Here is a 10,859-nt window from a genome sequence, read left to right as displayed (position 1 = left end):
CACACATACACTATTTAAGGACCACAGTGAGCTATATAGCCTCAGCTAGGTGCTACTTTATATTCATTCTACTCATGAAGTTTTATGCCTAAAGTCAGACATGTGTTCACAGTTGTGTATATGTCAGCTGAACTTGCTATTGAAAAATCTTAAGATTAGTTATTTTGTGAATTAGTAAAATGTGGGGGGAAAAAAGGAATGGAAAGCAGGTACTAGAGGCCATGTTGTAGGAGGGTGGGTAATGGCAGCGGGTGGGAAACAGGGATATGAAACAAGAATTGGAAAATTGTTGATGATAACATGTGTAATTAAGCCAATATACAGTGTATTCTGGATGGGAAATCACACTTTGTATGCTGTTATGATGTTCAGTGAATGAATGTAAAATAAATTTAAAAAATAAAGTATTAGTAGATTAATAGACCATATAGAAGAAGTAATCTCTGACCTCAAACCTCTGATATAGTCAAAGCTACCAAGGAAGAATGGGGAAAAAAATGAAGACATATGGGTCTGGGATACCTCAGTAATACATATTCTCTATACCCATCCTCCCGTGGATAACTTATGTTACCATGCACCTAAGTAATCTCTAGATTACTTATAATACAGCATAAGTGCTATGTAAATAGTTGTTATACTGCATTGTTTTATACTTCTGTTTTTTAATCATATTATTATTATTTAAAATTTTTTTCTTAAATAGTTTCCACTTGCCATTCGTTGAATCTGCAGAGGCAGAACCCATAGAAACGGAAAACCAGCTTTATGACATGAAGATGATATCTTATGCCATACCCCCAAAACACTCAGACAAGTAGAGGAGAGATTTTTTTCATGGAATGACCAGAAACCACCACAGAGGCACAAGAAATATGAGAAATCAAGAAAATATCTTTCCTCTAAGTGAAAAGAACAATCCTTCATCATCCATAGACAGTACAGTGAAACTCGTGGAAATGTCTGATAGAGAATTCACAATATTCACAGTGACAAAACTAAATGAGATGCAAGAGCTGAGAGACAATGCACTTCAGGAGATGCAGGAGAAAAGAGACAATGAGTTCCAGGAGGTGTCTAAGTTCTTCCATGACCTGAAAGAGGAAATACACACCATAAAAAAGAATAAAATGGAGCTATTAGAGATGAAGAATGCCATTCAGGAAATCAAAACCTTCCTCAAAAGTATTAAAAGCAGATTAGTCCATGCACAAAATCAAATCTCGAATGTTGAAGGCAAAACCTCTGATCTAGAAAAAAACAACCAAAAAAAAAAAAAACCTGAGGATACCACCCCCCAAAAATGACAATACTATCAAGAAATGTTAGATACCATTAAGCACCCACACATCTAGATAACTGGTATCCTAGCAGTTGAAGAAACTAGTAAGGACATTGATAATCTATTCCATGGAATCCTGGGAAAAAAACTTTCCAAGCCTAGAGAGGCATTCAAATATCCAGACTCCAGAAATACAAAGGACCCCTAATAGAATCAACCCAAGATCTTCCCCAAGGCACATCATATCCAGATTGACCAAAACCACAGACAAAGACAAGAGACTAAATTGGCAAGAGAGAAACATCAGGTTACTTATAAAGGTTATCCCATCTGGCTAGCATCAGACCTCTCATCAGAAACAATGTGAGCAAGAAAAGAATGGGGAATATATTCAATGTTAAGTGAAAAACTGTTTCAGCCAATAATACTATAGCTGGCAAGATTATCCTTCATATGGGAACAAAAGATAAAAACATTCTCAGATAAAGAAAACCTGAAAGAATTTACCAACACAACAGCAGTTCTAAAAATTCTGAAAGAAGTGTTTTACCAGGAAAACTAAAGACACATGTTCAGAAATAAGAGAACAAAAACCAACTAAGAAAACGACCAACTAAATGCTAGGGACAGGAAATATCAATAATAACACTGCATGTTACCTTCCAAGATTTAAATGGAAAGATCAGACCACAGTAACACTGCAAATTAAACAGAAGAAAGATTAATTACATAAGACTGAATTGGTGAAATAGAATTTTCTGACTTTTGAGTAAAACATTACTGTTTTTTTCTTTACTATACTTTGTTTTCCCAAATTAAGGATTTTACTTTCTTTTGAGTTGTTGATAAGGTTTAGCAATGTTAAAATGTTCTTTCTTTTTGTTTGTTTCCTTAAAATGGAAACATAAACTTTTCTCCCTTCCTGGCCCTTCTGGAATTGGAAAATATTTGGAAGTATTCTTATTTTGTGGCAGAAGGGTTATTTGCATAAGTTCAGTAACATCCGTTGCCTTGAATCAGAAATTGGAAATACTTGCTATTAGACAGGGCTTTGACTGGAATGTCATATATGAAGATTAAACTGGAAAACTATGGAACAAAGGTAGATTTCAAGTAAGCCAACAGAAGCTCTTGGAAAGATAGCCTGGCAACATAAACCATTCTGCCTGGCAGAGAAGATTAGTGAAGCTACATGAAAGAATTAGTACTATAAAATAACCTGGACTTTTCCAGCCCAGCATTGTAATCAGTAGAGATTGCAAAAGAGCAGCCACAACCAGAGGATTATTTTATTTATTTATTTTTTTGGAGAGATTTTCGCTATAGGGCGCATGTGCTCGCCAGACAGAGAGAGACGTAGAGACAGAAAGCGAGAAATCACCCCCCAGCGGGGATGGTCACGCCGCAATCCCCTCTCCTCCATTCTCCTCTTGGGATCTTGGGCATGCACGCACACGTGCCCGGCATGAGTTTTAAGCCACTGGATCCGGGACGCGAACCGCAGTCGACTACGTGGGAGTCCAGCGACATAGCCATTACACTAACTGCTGGTTCCCAACCAGAGGATTATTTTGAGGAAGACTTTGAAGGAAGAAAAAGAGACTGATCTTTGCTAGCAGGTGATTTATCATAGAATACTTGGTAGGCAGGGCTGAATTGAGAAGGTTTATGTGTAAATTGTGTGCCGGGTGTTTGCTTAGCAACAGTTTTAATAGTTGACATGTAAATATTTTCTCAAAAATAATTAAAACCGTACTGTCTCTGTTACAGAATCACAAGCAAAATTATAACAGATATTTTGGACATTATCTTTAAAATTCGTTTTTTTGAAATTTTGAAAGTTGTTTATTAACTTTAAAGAACTATGGAGTATGAGCAAATATTTTTTTGATTCATAAATGTTTGTGGTAAAATGTAAAAATAGGTAGATAAATGATTAGGAAATAAGGATACCTCCTTATGATGGAATAGTAAAAACATTATAAAATGATATAGGGAAAACTAGCTATTGACTTGGGAGAAAATAAGGAATACTATGAGGAGAAACCAATTAACAATTCAATTTAATTCAGATAATATTTATTTCATATATTTACTTCTACATTCTATTAAGAAGTTTCTTGTTTTGATGTTATGACAATTCAGCAAGTAAAAAACACTTTTTTTGAAAAAAAAATACTTCTAAGCTTAAGATTTTAACACATAAATATAATGCACAAAATAAATATACTGCACAGAAACCACCCATCCACAAATTGCTGTGTACATCATTTCTGAAACACATAACATTTATAAAAACACAGTAAGTAACAGAAAAACTGATTTTGTAAAGTGTCAGACAGTAGATATCTTAGGCTCTGTGGACTGTATGTTCTCAACTACTGAACTCTGCCAGAGTGTGAAGACGGGCATGGGCAAAACATAAGCAAATGTTTTTTTATTTTTTTTTTGGGGGGGGGAGAGGTTTTCACTATAGGGCGCGTGCGCTTGCCAGATAGACAGAGAGAGACATAGAGACAGAAAGTGAGAAATCACCCCCCGGGGGGATGGTCACGCCGCAATCCCTTCTCTTCCATTCTTGTCTCAGGATCTTGGGCACGCATGTACACGCACCTGGCATGAGTTTTAAGCCACCGGGTCCTGGACGCGAACTGCGGTCGACTACGTGGGAGTCCAGCGACATAGCCATTATGCTAACTGCTGGTTCCCTTTTTTTTTTTTTTGGATAACATAAACAAATGGTTTTGATTTTTCATTCTCCAGACATTCTATTTATGGACATTGAGACTTAAATATTTTAATATTAATGTGTCACAAAATATTCCTTAATTCTTTTTCAACCTTTTAGAAATATAAAACTATTCTCAATTTGCAGGTTACAAAAATGAGTTAGTGGGCTGTAGTTTGCCCACCACTGGTTTAGCTTAGTCAGGATCTGCTCCTGAATCATTTGTGGGAAAGTGAACAATGAAACCAATCAAGGCACTAGCAGCAAAAGGTGGGAGATGAATGCTGGGTAGCCAACCCTTTTTCCCCTTTGCAGGATAATTAAGTAAAAATGCAAATGATAATGATATCTAACATAAAGCTAGCTCTTTTTGTGTCTCAGACACTGTTTTAAGTGCTTTAAAAACATTAACTTATTTAGACTTCAAAGCTATCGTAACATGTTTACTAACACTACTCTTTATAGAAAAGGAACTGAGGTACAGAGAAGGTAAGTGGCATGTCTCATAGTGGACTCCAGGCCAAGGTGGTAGGAGTCCAGAGCCTACATTCTTAACTACCAAGCCATGTTCCTTCTATTAGGGAAAAAAAAGGTGCTAAAGAACATTTAGGACTGTCACACAAATACAAATGCAGATTGCTCTGCATCCTGCTAAAACATCAACAGTAAGATAATATTTCTTACATAGCACTTTAATTTCTATTGTTAGAAAGCAATGAATATTATTGTTTTTGTCTACTTTAAAAGCAGCTCAGGCTTTTGCTATAAACAAATGTGTTTGTAAATGCAAAATTTGGCTGACCATGAGATAGTTATAATTTTTAGAAAAACAATGTTGCTTCTCTTTGAAGAGTTAGTTCAATGACAAGATCTATATTCACTTACAAATGCCAGGAAATAGGAGAAAAAGATGCATTATAATTTAAAAGAAACAGCACATTTACAATACATGTATTAACAAAGAGCAGTCATTACTGAGACTTAACATGAGACATCTTCACATACCTAACAGTTACTGAACTAAGTTTTCATACTGCCCTATGTCCAATGAGGGATGGGATCCATGTGCATGTCAACATCTACACATTCTGTATATACTCACACTTAATTCCCACACTAAAGGCCCCTTTATGTGGGTTTAATGATGTTGCCTAATTATTCTATTTATTTGTGCTTTCTAGAAAATTCCATATATGTAGACTTCTGCAGGTTTTAAGAAAGAAATCTTGAAACCAGATTTCCAACATGACTTCTATTGTAACTATTGAAGTATGAATTCTTTGAATTTTTGTTAAAATTATTTTAAATATATAAAGGTCTTATCTAAGAGTCAATGAGCTGACGTTCAATGAAACATTGATTCCTGACATAGACTTTTAAAGCTATCACAATCTTGGCAGTTATCCTGTTAGGATTTTCTAATAAATGAGTTTGACTGGTATAAAAATATTTCTGAGTACTCAATATACTCATAGGAGTTTCACACACCTATGAGGTTAGGATATCTAATGCTGGTTGTCCTGACAATTTCTTGACATTCTTTACATGTAAGATCTTTCCTTCTTTCCTTATAAAATTCTCCTATGTGATCCTTTTTATTTGCCAGAGGATGCGTGTGCTTGCCATACAGAGACAGACTCAGAGAGAGAGAGGGAGAAAGCTCCTGCCCCAGTGGGGCGTGGCCAACTATTATCCCTTCTCTAATTCTCCATCCTGTTGGGATTTGGAGCATGCATATACACATGCCTGCCATGTTTTTCAAGCCAGCTGGGAATGCAAACTGAGGTTAGTTATGTGGGATCTGGCTCCCTTAACCACTGAGCTATGGTGCTGGTCCACCTGTGTGGATTTTTAATATTGTAAAACAAAGTATGACTTCTGAAAAAAGGCTTTCCCTCATGTTTTACAATTTGTACGGTTTCTGTCATCTGTATTGTCTGATATTTAGAAAGGTCTACCATAAGGGTAAAAATTTCTCCCCCTTAAATTTTTGGAATTTCTGTGTATATGCTGTGAGGAAAGGCTATAGCTGGAAATTCTCCCATACTGATGATATTCATAAGCTGCTATTTTGTGTGAATTATCTGATTAGTCTGAAGGATGAGTTCAGACAGAAGACTTTTTCAACTCATACTATTTGCTGCTTTCCCCCTCTTTGCATGTGTCTTTTGATGTGCTGTGAGTTGTGACTTCTGGATAAAGGTATCCCCACACTCTTGACACTCATAAGGCTTCTCTCCTGTGTGTTTTCTCTGATGTATGATAAAATGTGACTTCTGAGAAAAGGATTTCCCACATTCCTTGCATTCATAGGGTTTCTCTCCTGTGTGAGTCCTTTGGTGTAATCGGAGGACTGAATTCACAGAAAAAGATTTTCCACATTCTGTACATTCATAGGGCTTCTCCCCTGTATGTTTTCTCTGATGTTTAGTAAGATCTGACTTATAATAAAAGTGTTTCCCACATTTATTACATTCAAAAGGTTTCTCCCCTGTGTGAGTTCGTTGATGGACTGTGAGGGCTGACTTCTGGTAGAAGCATTTCCTACATTCCTTACATTCATAGGGCTTCTCTCCTGTGTGAGTTCTCTGATGGGTTTTGAGGTGTGAATTCCTAGAGAAGAATTTCCCACATTCCTTACACTTATAGGGTTTCTCCCCTGTGTGTGTTCTTTGATGTACTGTAAGGTGTGACTTCTGGGAAAAGGCTTTCCCACATTCCTTACACTCATAGGGCTTCTCCCCTGTGTGTGTTTTCTGATGTACCATGAGGTATGCCTTCACATAGAAGAACTTCCCACATTCAGTACACTCAAAGGGTTTCTCTCCTGTGTGTGTTTTCTGATGCTCTACAAGGTGTGGCTTCTGGTAGAAAGATTTCTCACATTGATTACATTCATAGGGTTTTTCCCCTGCATGGGTTCTCAGATGTCTACTGAGAGATGAAAGGTGGTAGAAAATTTTCTTACATTCTTTACACTCATAGGTTTTCTCTCTTGTGTGAATTTTCTGATGTATTGTGAGGTCTTCATTTTTTGTGAAATATTTCCCACATTTATCACATTCATAGGATTTGTCCTTTGAATGAGTATGATGATGTACTATGAGGGCAGACTTCTGGCAGAAGGACTTTCCACATTTATTACACTCATAGGTTTTTTCACTGGTAGGAGTTTTCTGGTGTTTTCTGAGTTCTCCATTCCTAGACAGAAAGTTCCAAATTCATTAATATATAGATAGCACTTTTAAGGTTTTTATTTCTGCTATATTTTCCTATTAAATTTGAAGAATGATTGCTAGAGGTATTTCTATAATATATTCATTAGAGTCATAAGGTTTCTACATTGTAAATTTCTATGACATACATTGTGATTTAACATTTGATTAACTGAATTACTTGCATTATATTCACATGGTCTCTCAACTGCCTGAACTCTATCTGTATAATTAAGTCTCCCTTCTTGTGTAATTCAAGAGAGTCAAAAAAAGACTATTCCAAAGTTTGAATCTTTTGATCCTGAATAAGGTCTTTACTATGAAAAAGGGCATCCCTTTTTGGATTACATTCTTTGAAATTTGCTACAGTGATTTTTTTTTTCCCATTTAGTATTAACTAGTGCTCTCCCATTTCTAGAACTTCCACGAAGACCCTTTCTTTACAAAGCTTCAATCTTAAACATTAATTCTTAAACTTGCCTTGAACTTCCAACTTGGCTTTTCTCGTATCTTGCTTTTAAGTCATGAATTTTCCATAGGTTTTCTACAAAGGAATCCAAAATTTAGTACCATATACATCTTAACACATTATTATGGTCATAGGATTGATTCTTAGCCTCAGATCAATCTCCCAGAATCAAAGAACTGTCAAATGAAAAATTTCCTCTATTTCATTATTTTGGAAATAACCTAACAAACACTAAAAACTGCTGCAGCAGACAACAGAATGAACCTGTTTATAAACTCAAGTACTTCTGACACTTTTACAACCTTAAAAACTTGGGGGAAAAACAACAGCAACAAAAGAACAGGGAGCAGAGAACAAAAGCTATTCAAAGTGTTGCTGACCAGGAATGTGAGAATCAGAAAATGCTGAGCCCAGTAAGTATAATAAACAGTAATTAGGGTGGGAAAAATTAGAGGAAAACTGTGTTTATTGAAACTATCACAGAAAAGATTAAATTAGATGAAAGAGCTAAAGTATAAGTCATTATCATTCCTCAAATCTGATTACGGTATTAGGATTCCTGGAGTTAATAAACTATAAACTTACTTTATTTATTTTTTATTCATTCACCACAATCCAAATGTCAACAGTAAAGCAACTTTTCTTAAAACATTAATTTCCTCATGTTTAGAGGAATAGTTCTATAGCATGGGTTTCCAGTCTCCATCTAATTAGCTTAATTTTCACTGGGACAGAAAGACCCAGGAACAAAGAAGGATTTAAAAAAAAGTAGAGGGCAAGCCATCTACACAAGAGGATGGACTCCCGGTTGTAACACCAGATTTTTTAAAAAAAATTTTTTATAGCTTTTTTTTTTTAAAGGAACTATTTATTTATTTACCCATTCATTTATTTTAATATGACCACAGAAAGACACAGAGAGTGAGAAAGAGAGGGAGGGAAAGTGAGAAAATAAGCTACCAGGTCCAGGACTCAAACTGTGGTCAGCTATGTGGGAGTGTCCAGCACCTCAATCACCACGCCACCTGCTGGTCCCAACAGCAGATATTTTCAATGCTAAACTTAGCCTGACCACCAAGTCCTACATTTCCAAAGCAATGTTTGTTATCCATGACTCAACGCTAGTCTTGAATTCTACTTTCATATCTTGGATCCTATATTTCTACTTCCAATTTACCATATGATCTTTAAAGATTAGATTACTCAACATCTTTCTAGAACCTTTCATATTTATTCATCTTTAAATGCATGAAAGCAAGTGAAGTGAAGATTACAGAGACTTAGGGATGAAATTTCATGGCAAATGAAATATATACCAGAAGTTATTTGATAGGCACTTGTGCAAAGTTAACTTGGATCCACATGAAATAAGACCCTCTGTATGAAAAATATTTAAGAGAATCAAGGAAATGGAGATTAACATGTGTTTTGGAGCCATAAGGAGAAATAAGTTATATTGGGCAACTGAATGCTGGACTAGTTCTTGACAAAAAGTAAAAGCTAAATGTATACTGTAATAGTGAGTCAGTGTAAGCATGATAGGCTAGTGCAATATAAGTTTGCTGCATTATACAATTATTATGAGAATTTAAACTAATAACTGTTTTTGACCCTAAGAAGGAAGGGAGAAAGTCAGTTGAACTACCTTGTATAATGGGCTAATTATGAGATCAAATACAAATGGGACAAAGATGCTAGGGAGATCAATTTTAGGACTTTTAGCATAAAACCCAAAGCTTTGGTCTTAAGAGTACATGAGCTTTTGGGATCAGCAGTTAGCGTAATGGCTATGTTGCTGGACTCCCACGTAGTCGACCACGGTTCGAGTCCTGGACCTGGTGGTTTAAACTCACGCCGGGTGCATGTGCGTGCGTGCCCAAGATCCCGAGAGGAGAATGGAAGAGAAGGGATTGCGTTGTGGCCATCCACTCTGGGGGGTGATTTCTCGCTTTCTATCTCTCTTTCTCTGTCTGTCTGGCGAGCACATGCGCCCTACAGCAAAAACCTCTCCAAAAAAAAAAAAAAAAAGAGTGCATGAGCTCTTGCAGGAGATACTATAAAAGACATGGAATAGAAAGTAGAGAGTGTTAGTTTCTTGTTTGACAAAATTCATTCTTTTGACAATTGTCTAGTGACAACTAATATGCACCAGGCATTGTTCCTGAATCTAGCAACACATCATTATGCAAGTCAGAAAATGTATGAAAAATATATAATGAAGAAGCAGTTTAGATTATTCTAGTGTTATGACATTCTAAATAAGGTACAGTACATTTTAGGAAGGATCATCAGCACTTAGTGTGAAGAACCAGCACCAGACAGAAGAAAGTATCAACTCTAAAATAATTAATGACCAGCATAATGATATATAATCTGTGATCAGAGTTTAAAGAGAGAATAGGAAGTTAAATCTGGTACCAGAATAAATGAGGCATTTTGTTGCTAATAAAAGGAGGAAAATGTCGCTGGGAAAAAACCTTCTAAAACAGATTTATGAACACTTTAGGATTACAGTTCCATGCTCCAATGGTAGGGAATAACTGGGAATTCTAGAGAAAAAAGGCAAAATAAAGCCTCAGACAAGATAAGACAGATATTAGGTTTTATGTATAGAAGAGAAATAAATCTTTATCTGTATCTGTATCTATATAAATTGAACAAAGGAGGGATTTTTTTTTTTTTTGAGAGGTTTTTGCTATAGGGCACGTGTGCTCGCCAGACAGAGAGAGACAGAAAGCAAGAAATCACTCCCCAGGGGAGATGGCCACGCCACAATCCCTTCTCCTCCATTCTCCTCTTGGGATCTTGGGCACGCACGCACACGCGCCCAGCGTGAGTTTTAAGCCACCGAGTCTGGGACGCGAACCATGGTCGACTACATGGGAGTCCAGCGACATAGCCATTATGCTCACTGCTGGTCCCACAGAAGAGGAATTTTAAACGGAGAGAACAAAAATTGGAGGTGTGATTTAGGTTGTTACACATGCTGATAAAGTATCCTCAACCATTTAGAGAAAAACAGAGCATTTAAAAAGAAAATTCCAGAAAAATAGTTTAAAAAGACAAGAGGTACCAACTGTCTCACTAGTAACATGGGAGATATTAGTTCTAACTCACCAGGATAGCTTTGATGTGGAAATTCTACTTCTAATATCCATGGCTCTT

General features: G+C 36.3%; 1 protein-coding gene across 5 annotated transcripts in view; it reads right to left on the bottom strand.

The window, feature by feature from the left end:
* Positions 1-5,768: 5,768 nt before the first annotated feature.
* The window catches only part of ZNF25 (zinc finger protein 25), a 28,506-nt gene continuing 23,415 nt past the window's right edge, over positions 5,769-10,859 (bottom strand). For all 5 annotated transcript variants that reach the window (XM_006164506.2, XM_014582512.2, XM_006164510.3 and 2 more), the window contains 3 exons: positions 10,812-10,859; positions 7,706-7,769; positions 5,769-7,211 (listed from right to left, as the gene is read on the bottom strand). In XM_006164506.2, coding sequence (XP_006164568.1) covers positions 6,134-7,211; positions 7,706-7,769; positions 10,812-10,859 — 1,190 coding nt within the window. In that variant the 3' untranslated portion in view covers positions 5,769-6,133. The remainder of the gene's footprint in view (positions 7,212-7,705; positions 7,770-10,811) is intronic.

This window comes from Tupaia chinensis, unplaced genomic scaffold (assembly GCF_000334495.1).
Source record: "Tupaia chinensis unplaced genomic scaffold, TupChi_1.0 Scaffold143636_1, whole genome shotgun sequence".
Lineage (NCBI taxonomy): Eukaryota > Metazoa > Chordata > Mammalia > Scandentia > Tupaiidae > Tupaia > Tupaia belangeri.
This window is presented reverse-complemented; position numbering and strand designations above follow the sequence as displayed.